Source organism: Mauremys mutica, chromosome 13 (assembly GCF_020497125.1).
Source record: "Mauremys mutica isolate MM-2020 ecotype Southern chromosome 13, ASM2049712v1, whole genome shotgun sequence".
NCBI lineage: Eukaryota > Metazoa > Chordata > Testudines > Geoemydidae > Mauremys > Mauremys mutica.
Window position 1 is genome coordinate 53,155,758 of NC_059084.1, and position 22,819 is coordinate 53,178,576.

At 47.5% G+C, this 22,819-nt stretch overlaps 2 gene segments (V, D, J or C); both read right to left on the reverse strand.

The window, feature by feature from the left end:
• Positions 1-271: 271 nt before the first annotated feature.
• On the reverse strand, positions 272-2,836 carry LOC123348523. The segment is given in 2 exon segments: positions 272-635; positions 2,732-2,836. Coding segments are annotated over 2 exon segments (369 nt in total).
• A 14,774-nt stretch (positions 2,837-17,610) lies between these two features.
• Positions 17,611-22,682, reverse strand: LOC123347740. The segment is given in 2 exon segments: positions 17,611-17,933; positions 22,586-22,682. Coding segments are annotated over 2 exon segments (420 nt in total).
• Between the last annotated feature and the right edge of the window lie 137 nt (positions 22,683-22,819).

The following is a 22,819-nucleotide window of genomic DNA, read 5'->3' on the forward strand; positions in this document are numbered from 1 at the left end:
TTGTTATCTGGATTTTTATTCTCCTATTTGCACACCGCAGTTTAGTACAAATTAGCATTTTTTATTTGCCCCACAGTACACACGTAGAGCCCTTTATATTCTCCAAGCGTGACAGTTGAATGTATCTCTTTAAATACTTAACTCTTGGAAGGAGCTAGAACAAATAAATTGACGTCCCCTAGTCATCCGAAAATATATGGTTTTACATAGCAGAAGGAGTCCCCTCCAGAGATCTGCAAGCAGCATTAATCTCTGAAAATTTAGTGCACCAGGGAAGGGACGGTTTTTGTACGTCTGTCCTATGTGGCTCTGTCACTGTGTCACATCCAGAGCGCAGTAATACACCGCTGTGTCCGCCAGCTCCAGGGCTGTGATGCTCAGAACTGTGGAGCTGTCAGTAGCCTGGGAAGAAAACCTCTCCTTGGCGAAATCTGCGGTATTACTCTCATCTCTGGCTTCCTTCACTCCTCTAAAGAGAATGTACTGCGGGGCTTGGTTGGGAAACTGACGGTACCAGTAGAGATAGACGTAGCCGGTAGAGCTGGTATCATAGGAACAAGTGAGGGTCACAGCGTCTCCTTCTCTTCCAGAGAGGTGGGGTTCCCTGGACTGGACCGAGTCCCCCAGCGCAGCACCTGCAACAAAACAATGAAATTTAAGGGCATCATTTCACCTGTACCTGACCCGCAGAGGTGCATTGCGGTGTGAGACTGGCAATTTCGAAAAATCTTAAGGGGTTCATGTTCTCGATGGTGTTTAAAATAAGGTTAAGGCCAGGGTAAAGGTAGGTATTTGGCATTGCCGTTCGGTTTAGGGCTAGGTTTAGGGTGTAAGGGTCAGGTGCAGAGTCAGGTTCCAGATAGGGTTAAATGGTAAGTAGGACTTTCAAGTTCCTTCGACTACCTCAGAAACCCCAGCTTGTTTACCTAGGCGGTTAAATAGCCAAATGCTGAATATATAATACGTCTCCATGATTTTTTTCCTATTGTGATTAAGTGAGACGCTGCAGATACCGCTGCCAAGAGGAATCTACACTTCACGGCTCTTCAGGCAGCTACAACTAACTGGAGGGTGAGGGTGGGGGAGCGGGAGGTTCATGAGAAACCGGCCTAGTGGAGGCGGGAGGGTTTGGGGGAAACTCTGAACAGACACAGGAAACGCGGTGAGTTGTGCTCAGTCTGCAGGTGACAAGGTGGTGACACTGAGGGGAGAAGAGTGAGCTGGTGGCTAAGGCTCTGGGCTGAGACAGAGGAACCCTGGCTTCGATTCCCTGCTCTGCTACAGACCCGCTCTGTGACCTTGGGCAAGCCAGATGATATCTTTCTGTGGCTCCCTTTCCCTATCTCTACAAGACAGGCATAGGGCCATCTTTCCCTCACGGCTGCATCGTGAGGCTGGACAATTTGAGGCGCTCTGATATCATTCAGAAGAAGCCCATGCAAGTAAGTAGATTTTTTTTAACAATTAAGTCTGAAATGTTCAGAGAAATTAAGAGAGTTGGGTGCCTAATTCACCTGGGTTCCTTTGAACTTCCTCGCCGCATTTTTAGAACAATTATTTTAATGCCCCCCCTTCTGTGTGTGTGTGTGTGTGTGTGTGTGTGTGTCCTCCTGGTTAAAATACTTTTGCCAAATAGTTTTCGATTATCAAACCTCTGTTTGCCCCTAACATGCATACAAAGCATTGCTTTAATCTAGGTTATTATTTAAAAGTAATGTAAGGAAACAATAGTACTCTAACAGACCACGCTAATATACAAGTTTTCTTGTATGTTACCTAGAAAAACTAAGGCTGACAGAGGATGGGTGGGGACGGTGTCCCTAAAGCCTGTTGGTCAGAAGCTGGGCATGGGCAACAGGGGATGGATCACTGCATGATTCCCTGTTCTGTTCATTCCCTCTGGGGCACCTGGCACTGGCCACTGTCGGATACTGGGCAAGACAGACCACTGGTCTGACCCAGTACGGCCCTTCTTATGTTAGCTCAGGAATTTGCTTTTGGGGGGAATCGGAAGATATCCCTTGACACCACCAAAACTACTCCAAATGATGAGTTTCTTCCTTAACAAAGCAGCCAAGGGCCCCTGCTTCTAAATCCATCTGCAGAAAGGAGAGAGGGTTTTTGTGCAGCTCTGCTGTGTGGCTCTGTCACTGTGCCCTCTGCAAGGCGCAGAGATACACCGCGGCGTCTGTCGGCTCCAGGGCTGTGATGTTCAGAACTGTGGAGCTGTCATCGGCCTGGGAAGAAAACCTCTTCTGGGCGAAATCTGCAGTATGATTGTATGTGTTTCCCTTGGCGCCTCTCTGCAGAATGTACTGCGGGGCTTGGCTGGGATACTGGCGGTACCAGTAGAGAGAGAGGGAACCGGTATAGCTGGTAGTGTAGGAGCAATTGAGGGTCACAGAGCCTCCTTCTATTCCGGACACTTTGGGTTCCTTAGACTGGACCGAGTCACCCAGCGCTGCACCTGCAACACAAGGATTAACCTAATGGCATCAATTCAATTGCGCTTGGCCCAGTGAAGAGTTTCGGGCGTTGCACTTTAGGCGGCCACTTGAAACGCGCTCAAGGGGTTTCGGCGCCCGACACCAAGTGAATTGAGGATAAGGTGAGGGGTACAGTTGAGGGTTAGGGTAGAGGTTTGGGTTAGGAAAAGTTTTAGAATTAGAGTTGAGTGAGCGTTCGGCACCTGGTTTCCTTAGGATGCTCTGAAGAGCCCTAGACACCTTACCTACGTGAATAAACAGCCAAATGCTGATAATAAAACGCGCCTCCATGGTTTGTCCTCTAGCGACCGAATCGGAGGTTCTCAGCTGTTGCTGCTGCTCACAGGAAAATTAACTTCACGCCTCTGAAAGCAGCTGCAGGCGGGGAAGGTTCATCAGAAACCAGCCCAAGGGACGAGGGAGGGGTTCGGGACTGGAAACACGCTGGGTTCAGGTTGGTCTGTAGCTGACAGCGGACTAGCGAGGGAAGGTTGGGTTTGTGGTTAGAACGCTGGTGGGAGACCTGGTTTCTAGCCACACTACAGACTCTCTGCATGACATTGGACAAGTCTCTTAATAGTTCTGTGCTTCGTTTTCCCTGTATGGTGATCGTCATGTTTCTCTAGCCCAATTTGGCATTGTGAGTATAACTATCTCGAGTCACTCCAATTCCATTGTAATTGGGGGTACATTAGCAAACAGAGATCGAGTAGGAATGAAGTCTGGGGTTCTCAAAGGAGAAATTCAATGGGATTTTCGTGCATAACCCTCTTAGCCTCCTTTGAGATTCCCAGACAAAATTCTTGGAATAATTGTTTTAAATTGCTTTTGTTCACTTCTGATTTAAAACTGAAAATAAGGATATATGGAAGGATTTCACATTACAATGCGTATTTATTCTTCTCGCCACTAGATGGCGGAGGCACAGAAGCTTGCTTTAATTATATTTTTTCAACACTGAGGGCAATTAGCCAGTGGAGCAATTTACAAAGTGTTGCAACTTTTCAAGCAAAGTTGGATTCTACCTTCGAAAAGATGCATCATTTAAACAAACAGGAATTAATTTATGGAAGTACCATGGCCGGTGTAGTGACAGATATGGTGAATTCTTTTAATCCCCTGAAAAACATTACTGAATTCAGTTTAAGTATCTTTGGAGGTCCCATGTATTAAATACAAATTTTACGAATTATTGTGGACGAGGATTGTATGTAACCTACCTAGGGGAGAGATGTGATGTGGGAACCGAGTGTTCAGAGGTCTATATGGGACAAAATGCCAGGCCAAAAAGGACTTTGGGAACAAGAAATGTTGAGTGTTTGCCTGGGAAACATCTAGGGGGAGGTGAATGCAAATTCTCCAACATAAACTCAGCCTTTTAAAGCTCTAGCCTGAGGAGTAAGCTTGTGTTTGATGAGCTATTAGCCAGGCTGAGCAGGGATGGTGTCCCTGGCCTCTGTTTGCCAGAAGCTGGACATGGGCGACAGGGAATGGATCACTTGGTGATTCCCTGTTCTGTTCATTCCCTCTAGGGCACCTGGCATTGGCCACTGTTGGCAGACAGGATACTGGGCTAGATGCACCTTTTTTCTGGCCCTTCTTATGTTCTTATCACTTATGACATGCGGGTAAGATTAAAGGCCCAAGCTATATAAAGGAAAGACAAAATTATTTGTTCTGGATCCATGGCAGTTATGACCCATGTGGAAAAACCCAGTGGTTGTGGGTTTAGAAGGACTGATACTTAGGCTGGAATCAGGGGCTACTCCTGAGAAGCCTTTTAGCATGTGGGTGAGTTGTTTGTTCTATTTTTTTTTTTCTGTTTGTTATTTTTTTCTGTAATGTTTTCACCTGTATGTGATGGCTAATGAAGTTCATACAGTCCCCAGCTAAAACCCCTCCAACGCATCATCAGGGATCTACAACCCATCCTGGACAATGATCCCTCACTTTCACAGGCCTTGGCTGGCAGGCCAGTCCTCACCCACAGACAACCTAAGGTAAGGTAATAATTGGAGATATACCAGTCTCCTAGAGCTGGAAGGGACCTTGAAAGGTCATCGAGTCCAGCCCCCTGCCTTCACTAGCAGGACCAATTTTTGCCCCAGATCCCTAAGTGGCCTCCTCAAGGATTGAACTCACAACCCTGGGTTTAGCAGGCCAATGCTCAAACCACTGAGCTATCCCTCCTAACTTGCCAACCTGAAACATATTCTCACCAATAACTGCACACTGCACCATAGTAATTCTAACTCAGGAACCAAGCCATTCAACAAACCTCGATGCCAACTCTGCCCACATATCTACACCAGCGACACCATCACGGGACCTAACCAGATCAGCCACACCATCACCGGTTCATTCACCTGCACATTCACCAATGTAATATACACCATCATATGCCAGCAATGCCCCTCTGCTATGTACATCGGCCAAACTGGACAGTCTCTACGGAAAAGGATAAATGGACACAAATCAGATATTAGGAATGGCAATATACAAAAACCTGTAGGAGAACACTTCAACCTCCCTGGCCACACAATAGCAGATCTTAAGGTGGCCATCCTGCAGCAAAAAATCTTCAGGACCAGACTTCAAAGAGAAACTGCTGAGCTTCAGTTCATCTGCAAATTTGACACCATCAGCTCAGGATTAAACAAAGACTGTGAATGGCTTGCCAACTACAAAAGCAGTTTCTCCTCACTTGGTTTTCACACCTCAACTGCTAGAAGAGGGCCTCATCCTCCCTGATTGAACTAACCTCGTTATCTCTAGCCTGCTTCTTGCTTGCATATATATACCTGCCCCTGGAAATTTCCACTACATGCATCTGACAAAGTGGGTATTCACCCACAAAAGCTCATGCTCCAATACGTCTGTTAGTCTATAAGGTGCCACAGGACTCTTTGCTGCTTTTACAGATCCAAACTAACACAGCTACCCCTCTGATACTTCATCTACATTTGTACTCACCTTTAACCCTTGTTTCACTACAAATGATTCACACACACACATTACACCAATATAGATCATCCCAGGAAAAGAGGTGTTAATAGTTTCCTAATTAATGATCAGGCCTATTATCTTATCCAAGAGCAATGTTTAAATCAGCTCTTTAAAAAACATTTAACTTTTAAAGGGAGTTGTATATTTAAGCAGCGCGAATACACTCGTTCAAGGCGCTGCTGCCCGTTTTAATGCCTGTACCATCCCCGCAGCAGGGCTGGGAGGGTTTTTGTACAGCTCTGCTGTGAGGCTCTGTCACTGTGCCAGACGCAGGGCACAGAGATACACCGCGGTGTCTGCCAGCTCCAGGGCTGTGATGTTCAAAACTGTGGAGCTCTCAGTAGCCTGGGAAGAAAACCTCTGCTGGGCGAAACCTGCGGTATCACTGATAGATCTGACTTCCTTCGTTCCTCTCAGGAGGATGTACTGCAGGGCTCGGTTCGGGTACTGACGGTACCAGTAGAGATAGACACCAGCAGTGTAGCTGGTTTCATAAGAACAGCTGAGAGTCACGGTGTCTCCTTCTGACCTGGACACCTCGGATTCACTGGACCGGACCGAGTCACACAGCACCGCACCTGAAACAAAACACTCACGTTCAAGGGCAGCCAGGTGCACTGGCAGGTCTAGGCTGGGAATTTCAAAAGAGTCCAAGGGGTTTATCCGCATAATTTCGAACCAATTAAGGTTAGGGCAAAAATTAAGGTTAAGGATAGCAGGGGCGTTCGGATCTGGGTCAGGATTAGGATCAGGGTTCGGGTTCTGGGTAGGATGCGTGTTGGGAGCCGAATTCCCTGACGCTTCTTCCAAAAACCCAGAGCCCGGTTACCTAGTTGGCTAAAGACCCAAAGGCTGAGAATGAACCGTGTCTCCATGGTGCCTCAGACAGCGGCAGCCGGACAAGCTGAGAGGTCGCTGCGAGAAGAATTTTAAAGGCAACTTCTCAGAAGGACTGGGAGAGGTTAGTGCGAGACCAGCCTAGCAGAAGAGGGAGGGGTTCAGGTAACAGACACAGGAAACGTGCTGGGTTCAGATTAGTCGGCAGCTGAAGCGCAGGTGACAACTCTAGGGACAAATTCCTTCCACTGCACTTCCTGGAAGATCGATTTCTGATGTTCTGTCCTTTTTTTCTTATTCACTTTCCTTTTTATTGTCCTTCTTGTTGCTACTTGGTGAGAAGTGAATTAAATACATTGTGGGAAGACTTAAAAGGTCTGTATTGTGTGTGCCAGTTTTGTGGGTGTTGGTGTCTTTCTGTTTGTCTCTATGTTTGTGTTTGCACGTGCGTGTGTGTCTGCATGCTTCTGTGTGTTGTGCCTTTGTGTATCTGTCCTATTGGCCCCATGCTGGTTTACTCCAGCTAGGGGAATCCAGCCCCAATGCGAGCACAGCTGATTGATACTGTGGTGGACCTGGCCCAGTTGACTCCATCTGCCCCACAGTGATTCACCGCAGCTGAGGAGCAGACTCACTGTGGGTAAACTGACATTAATCTGGCGTAACACAACGGTGAATTAGGCCCAGAGGGCTTCAAAGGTGTCAGGTCGTGTGGTTTATACCAGCCCCATCATCTGGTTTAGCCATCTGTCTGGGCTTGGGGATGCTACTCTGCAATTGTTTATGACGATGAGAAAGCCAAGCGGGTGGGTTTTTGTACAGGGCTCCCTATTAAACGTCTCACAGTGTCTTCCCACAGAGCACAGAAATACATCGCCGAGTCCATCGGCTCTAGCTCTTTAATGGTTAAACTGAAGAATTTTGAGGATTTCCTGAATTGTGCAGAAAACCTTCTCCCGGCTCCATTCTCTTCATCGTTACTCTCATCTATTCGGAAGAGGAAATCCATTGTCCCTGATCGTTGCTGTCTGTACCAAAATAAGTAATAGTTCTGGTATCCAGTGGAGAAAGTACACTCCAGGGTGACAGTCTGGCCCCCCAACTTTTCCAGCTGCCCTTGTGTTTGCGTGACACTGCCTTGTCCCTGGCTGGAACCTGCAGGGAAGGAAAGAGAAAAAGTTCACCCTAATTAAGCATGTAAAACAATTACACATCTACAGCCATTGTCGTGTGAGGAGCACAGAGGCCTTTTAGGACTCAGGCGGCCCAGAAATGGAAAGGTTCTTTATGTTCATCTTGTATAAAGAGGCCAACTCAGGCCCAGAAAATAGGCTTGGTTCCTCCCTTGTAGTAAAGCAGCAGTGAAGTTGGGAATAGAACCTAGGATTCCTAAATCCTAATCATCCAAGCTCTAACCACTAGACCTTGATCCCCTTGATCCACTCAGGGCTGGATATAGGACCCCGGAGTCCTGATCCTCAGTCTAACTGCTCTCAACCACTAGCCTCTCCTCCTCTCCCAGACGTGGGACTAGAAACCGGAAGCTCAGACCCCTTCTTTTAACCCGCTAAACCCCTGCTCTCCTCCCTGGGCTATGAACAGAACCCAGGAATCCTGGCTTCCAGTTCCCCCCCTGCTCAAACCCAATAGGTAACAGAAGTTCTAACATCTGAAGAAGTGTTTTTTACCCACGAAAGCTTATGCCCAAATAACTCTGCTAGTCTTTAAAGTGCCACCGCACTCCCTGTTGTTTTAGAAGGTCTAACATTCGTTTCCCCTTTTAGCGGGCACTTACTGAAAGATAGAAATGCTGTTGCTGTCCAAAGCAGGATTTCTGGAGCCTTCATGGTTAAAGATATTGTTTCCAGACCTTCAGGCCACCACAATGATGGGTGAATACAGGAACCTGGATAGAGTGGAATTTTATGGTGAAATTTCTCTCACAGAAGCAAATCAGAGACATTAAATCTGTGGAAAGACCATTTCGTCCTCTCCGATAGACCCCAGCTGAAGGCTGTTTCCCTCACCATGTAACAGCTAGTACCCTCCGGTAGCGTTTACCCCACCCGCTGTGGCTTTGGCTTGGTCCTGTCACGTGACACATTTCTGGCCTCCAGATCTCTTTAGCAGCTCAGTGGGAGCAGCTTAGTTCTGTTCTCTTTCATCTTCGGAGACGGGAGCTCAGCAAGAAACACGCGGTCAAGCGGGTTTTTACTTTTTTCAAAAGCGCGCGCGCGCGGGCACACCCACACGGATTCTGTTGCCACAGATCTGCTCAGGATCCCCCTGCTCACAGCCCAGAGACACATTGTGCGCGGGGATCTTTCTCCAGAGTGAAGCAAAATTAAGCCCGTTGACTCACAACCTGGGGATCTGTCCCATTGACGCCAATGACCCTAGGGTGATTTACACCACTGGGGTCTGGCCCATTGAATTCATTGGGGCAACTCTGATTTGCACCAGCTGATACTTTGCCCCATTTACACTACTGGAGCGTGGTCTGATTCCTACCTGCTGGAGTCTGACCCCAAGAAAGTAGACGGAGCTATTCATTGGTGATATCTGGCTCATGAGATTTTGAGGGAGGTGGGGGAACGGTTCCTGGAAAAGGGTAACATTGCCACACAATTCCCGCCCATGCGGTTTCCGTCACACCTGCACCGTTTCATTCAAACCCCTGCTTGTGGTGTCTCTTTACACTGATTTCGATATGCGCTAGTTTTGTCTCTGAGTCAAGAGAAAACCGATCACTGGATTTCGTAACGGCCCCTCTATTAACCCACAGGACGTGGTAATTTAATGGCGCCTCAGCGATAGCACAGACACACATCACCGAATCGCTCAGTTCTAACTCCGCAATTCTCAGACCCACGTATTTCTCGGCTCGCCTAAAGTCCAATGAGAACCGGCTCCCAGCCCCGTTGTGCTCGCTCCCGGCAGACCTTGGGAAGAGGTACTTCGTCTGCCCGCTGCTGTCCTGTTTCTACCAGTGTATGTCATAACCTGCATCTTCAGTCGTGAAAGTACAGCCCAGTGTGACAGAGTCACTTTGTACTCCGGTCAGCTGCCCTTGTCTCTGGGTGACACTGTTCTTCTCGGTACTTAGTCCTGAAAAACAGTAGATGCAAATTGACTATAAAAATTATCACAACTGTGTCTGCTGTCAAATGAGGATCTCCAAGAGTTTTCCAATAAATGTGATCGATCTATCCCCGTACACCCCTTCTATCGATCTAATCTATCTCCATATACCCACCCCTCTATCTATCTACCTATCCCCACATACCCTTTCTATCTATCTGTCCTTCCCCGCTCTGCACTATATAATTATTTGTCTATTTCTGTATTTTTTCTCATTCGTTTTTAGAAAGGCGCGAGCTGAGATCTTCAAAGGTGCCCAAGAGATGCGGATACTTTAAAATGGATGGGAACCGGCTGCCCAGATCCGCTAGGCAGCTCTGCAAATCCCAGCCCGAATACAGAATTACGTCATTTATTTATTTTAAACAGAGTGTGTCTTTCCTAAACACCACCACACTTCATTGATTTTCTTTTTTGATCTCACCTCACAACAACAGTAGAATACAGAGCTGTACTAGGAGACACAGCATGCTCGCTGCAGCTTCAAATTAACCTCGTGCTCACTCGGTATCTGCAACGAGCAAGAAAAGATTTCTTCCGCTTGTGTGAATTTATTTGTTGTTTCCTTTATCTATTTTTAATGACTGTGCACGATGTAAAAATGAGCCCTGCTTTTTCTGTAAGCCCCTCTTCAATTTCCTTCCCGCCTTGTGACGTTAAAGGTATTGTACTGTACACATCAACAAAATATAAAGTCAAAGGTGGTTAATATGCAGGTCTGGAGCGCCCCCTAGTAGACCAATAAAACTATCAGAGACCACCCAGGAGGTGAAATGCGCGTGGAATTTCAGGTGTGATGTTTCTCCAGAGGAGAATTTTTGGATAGGCTGTGACTACTCACATACGGTTTTTTTTTTCTGAGCTGTGAGACTGTGAGGAAAGCGATAGTTTAGCCCATTTTAAAAGCGTCTCACTGTGCAAAGCTGGGGGGGGGGGGGCACAGGCCGGAGCAGCAAAGCGGGGGGGGGGACAACAGCGCAGCCGGCAAAGCAGGGGAAAAACAAAACAAAACCCCTACAGGGCGGCTGGAGCCAGGGGACTCCCTGTGCTGCAGAATGGGCCCCGGTCTAATGGGGGGGGGGAGGGGGAAGGGGAGGGAGCTGGAGAGAGAAGTGGGTGGCCAGCGCTTCAGAGGGGCGCTCACCCTGGGGCCCGACTGCCGCGCCGCCTGCCGGGAGGGCTCCGCGCTGCTGCAGTCGGCGGGGAGGGAAGGAGGCGGGCTGCCCTGCCGGGCTTGCTGCAGGGCGCTCCCCTCCTCCGCACCGCCACTGCCCCCTACAGGGCCGCCGGAGAAGCGGCAAAGAAAAGCGGCCTTGCCGCCCTAGGTTTAGGCGGAAGCCGCGGTAGAATCTGCCGCCCCAAGCAGGAAGTTGCTCAGCTGGTGCCTGGAGCCGGCCCTGCGGGATAGCTGCCCAGAGTGCACCTCTCCGAACAGCGGCGCAAGTGCTACAAGTGTGAAGACACTATTGCACACGCAGCTGTCAGTGCGAACACACAACAGCGGTTTTCCTTCGGTGCTCTCTGAGCAGCGGCGCTGTAACTGTTGGTGCAGTAGCTTTGCCAGTGTAGATGTGCCCTCAGTCTACATTTGCAAATGTAAAGCACCGAGAGTAACAGCTCCCCTCAGAGAGCGCTATAGGGAAAGCCCTGTTGTGTGTTCACACTGTCAGCTGCCATCCCAACCAGTGGCCACACTTGCAGCAACATTGGGAGCAGTGCACTCTGGGCAGCTCTGTAACTTTGCAAGTGTAGACGTGAAAAATCAGCACTCCGACCCTCGCGCGCAGCAAGTTTGCTCCCAGCGCTGGCGCGCGACCACACTCACACATCAAAGCGCTCCCGGGGCAGCGCTTGGGATTCTGTTCCATTTTCAAAAAGCATTTTGAAAGTGTTTTCCTGACAGCAGGAATTGTGAGATGACGCTCTCTGACCTGTGCTACGCAGGAGTCAGAGTCGATCAGATAGGTGCCTTCTGTTTTTTTTTTAAATCTGTCAATCTATTATATCATCCCATGTTCATTTTTAATGGGAAACTGGTGTTCAAACCCCGAAATCAGATTAAAATGCTGAGACCAAGTATTTCCTAGCACACAACTGGAAATTGATGGTCATGGTGATGGCACAGGAGGATAAAACTGAGATCTGGGCTGTCCCCATCAGGCAGGGAGCTGCACAGACACCCAGTGAGAGCCAGCTCCTGCCTCAAAGGTTTTTCAAACTCAACACCCAAGACAGACGGGGAAGAATGCACGTGAGGGATGTGGGAGGTTTTCGTGCAGCTGTCTCCGGGGTCTCTCTCACTGTGTTTCATTCAAGGCACAATAATACACAGCTCTGTCTGCCAGCTCCAGGTCTTTGATGATCAGAACTGTAGCCGTGGCGTTAGTCTCAGAAGTGAATCTCGTCAGGGCAAAATCTGCGTGGTCACTGATGGTGCTTCCCTTCGCTCCTCTCTGGAGAATGTACTGCGGGGCTTGGTTGGGGCTCTGGCGGTACCACTGTAGAGAGACACCGCTATAGCTGGTGCTGTAGGAGCAGCTGAGTGTCACAGCGTTTCCTTCTGTGACAGACATGTCGGGTTCAATGGATTGGACTGAATTGCCAGACACAGCACCTGCAACAAAGCAAAATACACCAGCTAGATGAGGGGAGGGCTAGATGGAGGGGATGTATTGACAGATAGAGGGGGTGTATGGGGATAGACAGACAGATAGAGAGGGTGTATGGGGAGCGAGAGAGAGAGAGTATTTTGAGAGACAGAGCAGAGTAATAGAGATCGTTAGACAGAGAAAGGCGAGGTGAGGGAAAGAAAGAGACACCTGGTAGAAAGATAATTAAGGATGCAACTTGGTATGAGACAGATTCATAGGCAGTGAGACAAGTTGCCCGAACAAAGCTAAAACAACAATTACCTGGACACCGAGTCCCTAGGAAGAGGCTCAGAAGCAAACACTTGTTCATTGTTTGAGATAAGTGGCCCCCAGTAGTTCCACTGAGAGGTGTTCGAACCGCCACGCCCTGCAGAAAGCGCCTCGAATGTTAAAACCTGACCCAGATTCTGCCTTACTTCTCTCTGGGGCGGATGTGAACACACGGCTTCCCAGGAAGCAGAGGGAGGTGGGTTTGTGGCTGACTGTAGCATCATGCTTACTTCCTTCTCCTAATTCATCTGGGGATTTCCCCCCACATCCTACTTCTAGAAAAAGTCCTGATTTATTTATTTGTTACAATTGTCAGGGTATAGGAAAGAGACAGAGTTCTCTTGTGACCTCAGGTGCTTTTAGTCAGCGCTTTGTTTTCTCGTTAATAGGTAACTGAGAAAGAAAGAAAGAAAGAAAGAAAGAAAGAAAGAAAGAAAGAAAGAAAGAAAGAAAGAAAGAAAGAAAGAAAGAAAGAAAAAGAAACGCCTGCCCAAGAATTAGGACTTGCAGCAAACCCAGTATCTGGGAATCCTATGGAGCACAGCTGGCCTGCAGTGGGCTGCCTCATAGACTACACAGCCTGATTGGCTGGAAGAGTCAGCAGACCAGCTCTTAAACCCAGCAGCAGCAACAGTTCAGGAGTTGCCCAAATCATTTGCCAGGGCTGCTACTTTGGCTTCTGGCTGGTTTGTTCCAGCCCTGCTCCTGCCTTGGACTCCGCCTGGCCTCACTTGCAGGTAATCCTGCCCTGGCCCTCAGCCCCATGCCTCACTTTGTCTTTGCGCCTTGGCTCTGTCTTCTGGATGCTCACTCCGGCTCTAACCCCTGGGCTGCCTGTCCACATCCTGCTCACAGACAGACAGACTTTGGCTCTGCTAGAACTGCGATGCCTTTCACTAGATGAGGATCTGGAGCGCTGGAGTTCTCTCAGGCTTCCATTGCTGTAAAAGAGACCAGGATCTGACCCCGTGTTTTTTAGCAGATGTTTCCAAATTCAGAAAATTTGGTAACCAATTTCTCAATGAATTTTTTTGCAAAGGCAGCAAATATGGTATTAAAACATTGCAAACTTCGACATGTAACTACTCTCGTAACTATCACTGAGATAAGAAGTAGTCATGCTTGGTTAAGAGGCGCTTGGTGATATCATATTATACAGGGATAGAGACTGAAAATATGTAATAATCATTTATATCTTAAGCGTTTTAAACTAAAATCCTATCCTAGTGAAGCCCTTAAACATGTTTATTTTTTAGCAGTGTGTGTAGCCCATTTATTTCTGCAAGACTAAAGCAGGTGCCTCCGTGTTTTCCTGGACTGGGTCCAAGAATCTGAGCAATGAGCAACACATGAAGTGATCGCGGGAAGAAATATGTTTGAAAGTGAAAATACCATTGCACACTCCCTTATAGCTTTAAAGGGCTTCAGTCATTCAAATTGCAAAAGTATCTTAATTTAAGCAAAAAGAGTAAAAATTTACAGTGGAAATATATATGATCCAGCCGGGGTCTGAAGCCTGAATGGAACCAAACTTGGACAAAGAAGTTGTCAAGCAGAAAAACACAGTGCCTTCCATACTATGTAGCCCTGAGAAAACTTTACCTTTTTTGTACAGATACAGATATTACCCTACTCCACAGTGGGTCTGATAACACAGTAGTTCACGGAGGAGTCCTGGAGAGACACCTCTTCAATTTCCAAGGTCAGACGCATCTTATTAATAAAATGATCATCATCCTCCAAATACAAAACTGCTGAGAATTTCCCAAGAGCAAACTTGTTCTCCTCATCAGACCTGAAAACAGTCAATACATGCTGGGGAGGTTGGCTCGGATACTGACGGTACCAAAACAGGTAGGGGTTTCTGTCTACCGTGGAGATGTTACATTGCAGTGTTGCATTGTGTCCAGCGGAGATTCTCAGCTCTGGAGGTGACTGGGACACAGAAAAACTTCCAGCAATTCCTGAAAAGGGGGGAAAGGTCTTGAAACACTTTTTGCATCCTTTTTTCTGTAATATTTATCTGTCATTCAAGGCACATCTGATGAGCAAAAACGTGATTTTTAATACAATTCCAGCTTTGCCAAAATAATTACATAAAATCCCCATATATTTTCTGGGGTTTTTTTAGAGATTGCATTTTACTTGCCAAATATCACAAAAGTTGAGGTTCTGAAGTATTTATACATCTGCTTCACAATGAAAATGGCTCTCACCTGACAGCAGGAGAATAAGATGGAGACGTAGAACCAAGCAGGGCATTTTGTAACTTCACCAATTACTTACAAAGGATTTCTGCCTGCTGCTTCTCATGTAACAGTTGGTATTATAAATATGGAACCTGCTTTTTCTGTGACCTGTGTGTGGCCTTCCTGTCACCTCCTGGGACTAAAGTAACTGAATAAACCAAGAAAATACTATGGGATGTGTTGCCGTGGAGCGCCCTCTAGTAGAAAAGCGGAGGGGGAGCAGGAAAAACATTCTTAGCCCACTCATGGGGAGAAATCGCTTATTTTCTGGTGGCGTGTCTCATGGATGGCGTCTTCCCAGAGAAGCAGTGCATGCAGCCTATAGATGTTTCATGAAAGTCATTTCAGAGTTAAGGGGCTTGGATGAAATTGATAATGGAGCCCTTCTTAAAGCATTCTTCTAGCCATGGTTTACAGTCATCTTTTAAAACTTTCTGGCTGAAAAATCTTCAGTGGGTCCTAGGCTAGACTTCTAAGAGAGGAAGGATGGTCCACTGGTCACAGTTCTGGGCAACTACACCTATATTCCCCATCCATGTTCCAGGCACCCCTCTCCAGCTTCTGGCCTCACAGCTTTTAAGAACATAAGAACGGCCCTACCGGGTCAGGTGGTGGTCTGTACTGCATCCAGCTTGAACCAGTACACCAGGGGATGGTGCCTACTGGGATGTGTTAGAAGCTGATGGAAATTGCCTCATCACTGAGTTTGATGCTGTATTCCAGGAGCATCTAAGAAGCATCACCACCCAAGAAATGTACACACACCACTACCTTGGAAAAACAATTCAAAATGAGATCATACAGTTACTGGCAACAAAAGTCAAACAAAAGATTGTGGTAGATTTGAAGTCAGCAAAATATTACTCTGTTATTCTGCACTGCACACCTGACATCAGCCATACAGAACAAATGACTTTAATGGTGTGTTTTGTAACAACAACAACAACAGAACCTAGTGAAAATGTCTCTGCAATGGTGACTGTCAGACAGCATTTTCTAGAATTTATTGATGATACTACAGGAGGTGGTATGACAAATGTGCGTCTTAAAAATCTGGAAGATACGGGAATTGCGATAGCTGACGTGAGAGGTCAGGGCTATGATAATGGTCCCAACATGAGAGAAAAGAACAGAGGAGTGCAGACACGGATCTGAGAGTTAAACCCTCGAGCTTTTTTTTGTCCCATGCAGTTCTTATTCATTGAACTTGGTGGTCAGTGATGCAGCATCAGCTTCTAGTGAGGCTGCTGAATTTTTTAATGTAATTCAAAGCATCTATGTATTTTTCTCTGTATCAACTCATCGATGGCAAGTTTTGAAGCAACATCTGGGAACATTCTCTCTAACACTGAAACCACTGAGTTCCACACGATGGGAAAGTCGAGTGGAGGTGATAAAGCCTATTGAACACCAAATTGGGAATATAGATGATGCCATAGTTGCCATTATGGAGGATAATGCTATGACAGGAACTGTTCGTGGGAGAACAATGGTAGAGGGAAATGGAATCACCAGAAACATACATAACTTCAAATTTCTGTGCGGCTTAGTGTTGTGGCATGACATACTGTTTGCAATAAATGTTGTAAGCAAAAGGCTCCAAGGTGTTGACCTTGATATATCTGGAGCAATGGAACAACTGGACAAAGCAAAGTCATACCTACAGTCTTACCGGTCAGAGGAGGGATTTCAAAATGTTTTGAAGAATGAATATAAGTGGGCAGAGGAACTTCACACTGAAGCTATTTTCCCACCCATTCAAGAATACAAGAGTCACCGAAGAAGTCATTTTGATTACGAGGCATGGGATAATCCCATAAAAGACCCCAAACAACAATTCAAAGTTGAATTATTTAACCAGGTGCTAGATTGTGCAATACAGTCAGTTGAATAATGTTTCATGCAGCTCAAGGAACACAGCAGTGTATTTGGGATGTTGTATGATATTCCAAAACTCCTCACTATACCTGAAGAAGACCTACACCAGTAAGGCAGGTCACTAGAGACAGCCAAGTAGTAAAGCAATTTGCAGCATAAATTTATCTTCTTTGTTTTAGGAGCCTTTGGTTAATTATAAAATAATTCTTCCTTTAATTTGTTTAAATGTTAGTTCCGGTTTTAAATGTTAGATCTGCTCTTTCTGAGCCCACCTCCTCTCTTCCATGCCTGTCCTATGATGCTGAAGTCACAAGGGAACTTCTGTCAGTTTGACTCAGATATTGTTATAGAACAAAATATCTAATGTAATGTGAAACGTCACTATGTGTAAGTCAGGGGCGCCCACTAGTGGCCGTAAGAAACCATGCAAGAAAATATCAAAAGCCAGCAAGAAAGACATTTCAGAGACCTTTCTGAGACCAAAAAAGTCCTATTGTTAAATGGAATGTCTCATGCTGCTCCAGTTCAACCACAAAGTATGGGCTGCAAGTAGGAGTCGTTGGGTGATATTCTCTTCCCGGTGTTATGACGGAGATCAGACTACATGGTTACAGTGCTCCCTTCTGCCCTTAAAATCTGCATGTTTATCGATATGGCGCTTAGCTCAGGCTTTAAACTGAGATGATTCCTACCAGCCAGTGCTGATTGACGGGAAAAGGTTTGTTTGTAAAGAGGCTATCAACCATCTTCTCACTATTCTTCTCCACATAGAACTTGCCTGCTCTGAGCTCATGATCATGACTGAATATTGACACAACAGCCCCTGTCCCGGACCAGGACCTCATTATACTAGGCACTATCCATTAAGCGCATTCTAGGAGCCTTGGTCTTAGGGCAAGACTCCATTACGCCAGGCGCTGTACAAACACAGAATTTAAAAAGGATCAGTGCCCTAAAGACCTCTAAGCTGTCTGGGTGACTAGGGGGAGACTGCGGGGCTTCGGGGACGCCTGTCTCTGGTCTCTCTCCAGTGCAGGGCAGGTGAATGGGAAGGAAGGGAGGGTTTTTGTACAGCTCTGCTCCGTGGCTCTGTCACTGTGCCCGCTGCAGGGCGCAGAGATACACCGCTGTGTCCGCCAGCTCCAGGGCTGTGATGTTCAGAACGGTGGAGCTGTTAGCAGCCTGGGAAGAAAACCTCTCCTGGGCGAAACCAGCATTTTCGCTGTCAGACGTGTACAACTTCGTCCCTCTCCGCAGAATGTGCTGCGGGGCTCGGGTAGGAGACTGTCGGTACCAGTAGAGAGAGACGCCCCTAGAATCGGTGGTATTGTAGGAACAGCTGAATGTCACCGAGCCTCCTTCTACTCCAGACACTTGGGGTTCCTCGGACTGGACCGAGTCACCCAGCGCAGCACCTGCGACAAGAAATAAACGCACACAGTATGCGATCAGTTCCACACAAGCTGAGTGCTCAACCCAGAGAGAGAAAGAGACTGTGGAAGGGGAGGAATAAAGCTAGGTATGTAGATAGGTAGACTGACGGGGAGGGAGCGCTGCAACGAAACGGAGACAGCTGGTGGATTGGTTCTGGTTTTGGGAGGGGAGAGAGCGGGTTTAATTAGCAGTGACCCAGGCTCCATGAACAAAGCTAACAGCTCAATTACCTGGACATAGAGTGAGCATAAAAAGGTTTAGAACAAAACGCATGGCCTTTGTTTAGCGGACTTTGCTCTTAGAGTCACAAAGAGGCGGTGAAAACACAACAGGAAAGCCAGGGGATTGTTGGCTGAATGTAATAAACCGACCCACGTGCCTCCCTGAAAAGTCCAGAGGGGCGGATCTGACCCCAATGCCTAAAGCGAGAGGAAACTAGGGGAGGGGAGTGGTGTTTGCTAATGATTTCTATGTGAAAATGTCCCTGCTGGCTCTTTCATCAAAAAGGTTGGTTTGTTCCAGCTGTGACTCTCTCTATTCAATAGACATCACATAGCTGTATAAGACGCTGAACGAACAGAAAAGCTGGAGGACGGAAAGAGCAAGCTGGGTGGGTGGATGTTGATTTCGGGGGAGGTGAAGTGCTTTACATCAGCTAAGACCCTGTCCCGATAGAGATACACCAGACTTGCAGTGATGGGACAGAGATCAGAACCTCGCGCCGTGTCTCTTGTTAATTTTTCCAGCTGCAGGAAATCGTGCTACTATTTTCCAAGGGTGGGAGGGTGATTTGTTTTACTGACAACACAAATTTTCATTGAAACTTTGTAAATTCTTGCATATATGAGTTCACATGAATATAATTGTGATAATGCATCGGGCTTGGTTTGCACAGGATGGTGGGTCTCATAACTACACAAGGACAGAAACGGAAAGATCCTCCCAGACATGGGAAGATCAGAAGGAACGTAACTTGCGTGTTGCTGGGCTAGAAAGAGTTAAGCAACTAGTACGCTACAGAACCCAAATTCAGCCTTTAAAGACATATTAGAAAAGCATGTAAATGGCAATTAAGGCCATAAATAACTCACAAAACTTCCTTACATAGGCTAGAGCTTTGAAATATAAACCTGTTCTGTTAGAGCAGGGGCAGGCAAACTTTTTGGCCTGAGGGCCACATCAGGTTTTGTAAATTGTATGGAGGTCCGGTTAGGGGAGGGGGTCATGGCCCTGCCTCCACCTCCTATCTGCCCCCCCATACTCCTGCCCCATCCAATCCCCCAGTTCCCTTACGGACCCCCCAAGACCCCTGCCACATCCACCCACCCCTGCTCCCTGTCCCTTGAAAGCCCCCGACCCCTGACACCCCATCCAACCCCTCCTCTCATTCCTGATGTCCCCCTGGGACTCCTGCCTCATCCAACCACCCCTTCTCCCTGTCCACTGACTGCCCCCAAACCCCTGCCCTTGACTGCCCCCTGCTGTCCTATCCAACGCTCCCCTCCTTCCTGACTTCCCCTGACCCTTGCCCCCATTCACACCCCCGCCCCGATCACCCCCCAACTCCCCTGCCCTCTATCCAACCCCCCGCTCCCTGTACCCTGACTGCCCCCCAGGACCCCTGCCCCCATTCAACCCCCTGTTTCCCCCCCAACCACCATCCACACCCCCGCCCCCGACCACCCCCCAAGTCCCCTGCCATCTATCCAACTCTCCTGCTCCCTGCCCCTTTACCATGCTGCCTGGAGCACCGGTGGCTGGCGGCGCTACAGCCGCACTGCCCGGCTGGAGCTGGGCCATGCTGCCACCACCCAGCACAGAGACCGGGTCAGGCCGGGCTCTTCAGCTGCACTACCCAGGAGCTCACAGCCCCGCTGCCCAGAGCATTGTGCCGGCGGCGAGAGGAGCTGAGGCTGCGGGGGACGGGGAACGGCAGGGGAGAGGCCGGGGGCGAGCATCTCGGGCCAGGAGCACGGGGGCAGCAGGATGGTCTCACAGGCCAGATGTGGACCGCAGGCCAGAGTTTGCCCACTTTTGTATTAGAGAATTGGAAGAAGATAGTGATTGTGGTAGTCTGTGTTTACCTGTATCTTGTTAGTGGTTAACAATTTGACCAAATGGTTCCTGTCAATATTCTATTGATTCAGAGAGGAAAGGGGGATACTATCATGTCGGTAGAACTTGGCTGTGATAATATCGCTGTCTATATTTCTCTTTGAAGTTTGTAGTAAACTGTCTATAAACTGCCGGAGGATTCTCTGCACCCTGAGGTCCTTAAACCATGATTTGAGGACTTCAATATCTCAGACATAGGTTAGCGGTTTGTTACAGGAGTGGGTGGGTGAGATTCTGTGCCCTGTGTTGTCCGGTCAGACTAGATGATCATAATGGTCCCTTCTGTCGTTAAAGTCTATGAGTCTATGCTTAAGGGATAATTACTTTATGCTGATTAATGCAACGAGATACCCCTGCACACATAGGAAATAGGAAGTTTTATGTCAAAGCCACTGTGCTTCTTCAGGCAAGGAATACTTGCCGTCAAAAGGCTGCCAGAGAACTATCAAATGACCTCTTGGGCCCTAATCTCGTCATCTCATATCTACCTAAACTTTACCAGTGGCAAGACTAAGGTGTCCAGCTCCAATCTGGATCACCCTGACTTGGATAGTGGATTATAACCTATGGAGCCAATCCAGAAAGCACTCTTTGCAGCTCTAAAGGTCACCAACTCTACTATGAAACTGATCTAAGATTTTTATTCATGTCTGTATGTATAATGATCTTTTGAACCAATACTCTTTTCTTTTTAAAATACATTTTACTTCGGTCAAGAAGAATTGGCAGTAAGGTGTATTTGGGTAGGATGTGAAATATTCATTGACCTGACGGGTAATGTGTCCAATCCTGATTTGGGATTTACATGATGAAGGAGGCTTTCAGCAATCAATCCTCATCATATTTGACTTGGCTGGGTGAGTGGGAGCCCAAGACAGGACTGTATTAAGGGAACTGTGGTTTTGGCTTTGTAGGTATTGTAGAAACTGCTTTGCTGCTGGTTTGGTGGCTCTAAGAATTATTAATGATGTCCAGTTGGGGGGATCATCCTCCCCATTCTTTGCAGTTTGCCTCGTTGAGCAATCTCAGTGTGCCCCTCCCTCGGGTCACAACTTGGAGGAGAAGTATCATTAACAAAGTGTCGAGTAGAAAAACAGCTTCTGACAACATCAATGTGGAAGGGAAGAAGGAAGATCCAGGGAACTACAGGCCAGTCAGTCTCACCCCAGTCCCTGGAAAAATCATGGAACAGGTCCTCAAGGAATCAATTCTGAACCACTTAAAGGAGGGGAAAGTGATCAGGAACAGTCAGCATGGATTCACCAAGGGCAAGTCATGCCTGACTAACCTAATTGCCTTCTATGAGGAGATAAACATCTCTGTGGATGAGGGGAAAGCAGTGGATGTGCTATTTCTGGACTTTAGCAAAGCTTTTGATACAGTCTCCCACAGTATTCTTGCCAGCAAGTTAAAGAAGTCTGGGTTGGATGAATGGACGGTAAGGTGGATAGAAAACTGGCTAGATGGTCGGGCTCAACGGGTAGTGATCAATGGTTCCATGTCTAGTTGGCAGCCGGTATCAAGTGGAGTGCCCCAAGGGTCGGTGCTGGGGCCGGTTTTGTTCAATATCTTCATTAACGATCTGGAGGATGGTGTGGACTGCACTCTTAGCAAGTTTGCAGATGACACTAAACTGGGAGGAGTGGTTGATACGCTGGAGGGTAGGGATAGGATACAGAGGGACCTAGACAAATTAGAGGATTGGGCCAAAAGAAATATGATGAGGTTCAACAAGGACAAGTGCAGAGTCCTGCACTTAGGATGGAAGAATCCCATGCACTGCTACAGACTAGGGACCGAATGGCTGGGCAGCAGTTCTGCAGAAAAAGACCTAGGGGTTACAGTGGACGAAAAGCTGAATATGAGTCAACAGTGTGCCCTTGTTGCCAAGAAGGCTAATGGCATTTTGGGTTGTATAAGTATGGGCATTTCCAGCAGATCGAGGGATGTGATCATTCTCCTCTATTCAGCACTGTTGAGGCCTCATTTGGAGTACTGTGTCCAGTTTTGGGCCCCACACTACAAGAAGTATGTGGATAAATTGCAGAGAGACCAGCGGAGGGCAACAAATATGATTAGGGGTCTGGAGCACATGACTTAAGAGGAGAGGCTGAGGGAACTGGGATTGTTTAGTCTGCAGAAGAGAAGAATGAGGGGGGATTTGATAGCTGCTTTCAACTACCTGAAAGGGGTTTCCAAAGAGGATGGATCTAGACTGTTCTCAGTGGTAGAAGACGACATAACAAGGAGCAATGGTCTCAAGTTGCAGAGGGGGAGGTTTAGGTTGGATATTAGGAAAAACTTTTTCACTAGTAGGGTGGTGAAGAACTGGAATGGGTTACCTAGGGAGGTGGTGGAATCTCCTTCCTTAGAGGTTTTTAAGGTCAGGCTTGACAAAGCCCTGGCTGGGATGATTTAGTTGGGTTTGGTCCTGCTTTGAGCAGGGGGTTGGACTAGATGACCTCCTGAGGTCCCTTCCAACCCTGAGATTCTATGATTCTGTGATCACTTCTTGTACTGCCGGAGATGCAGCTCTGCCCCAGTGTGGGTCTCAGAGCACAGTGATACACGTCTCTGTCTCGAAAGGCCACAGCCTCGATCTTCAAGGGAACCATCTTATTATCGTCGATCAAAACGATTGAGAACGTTCCAGAGGTGAACGTGTTCTTCTCAGCAGGAGATTTATAGGCTGCCAGTATATTCTGGGGTGGTTGGTTCGGATATTGGCGGTACCAGAAAAGATTCGGGGTGT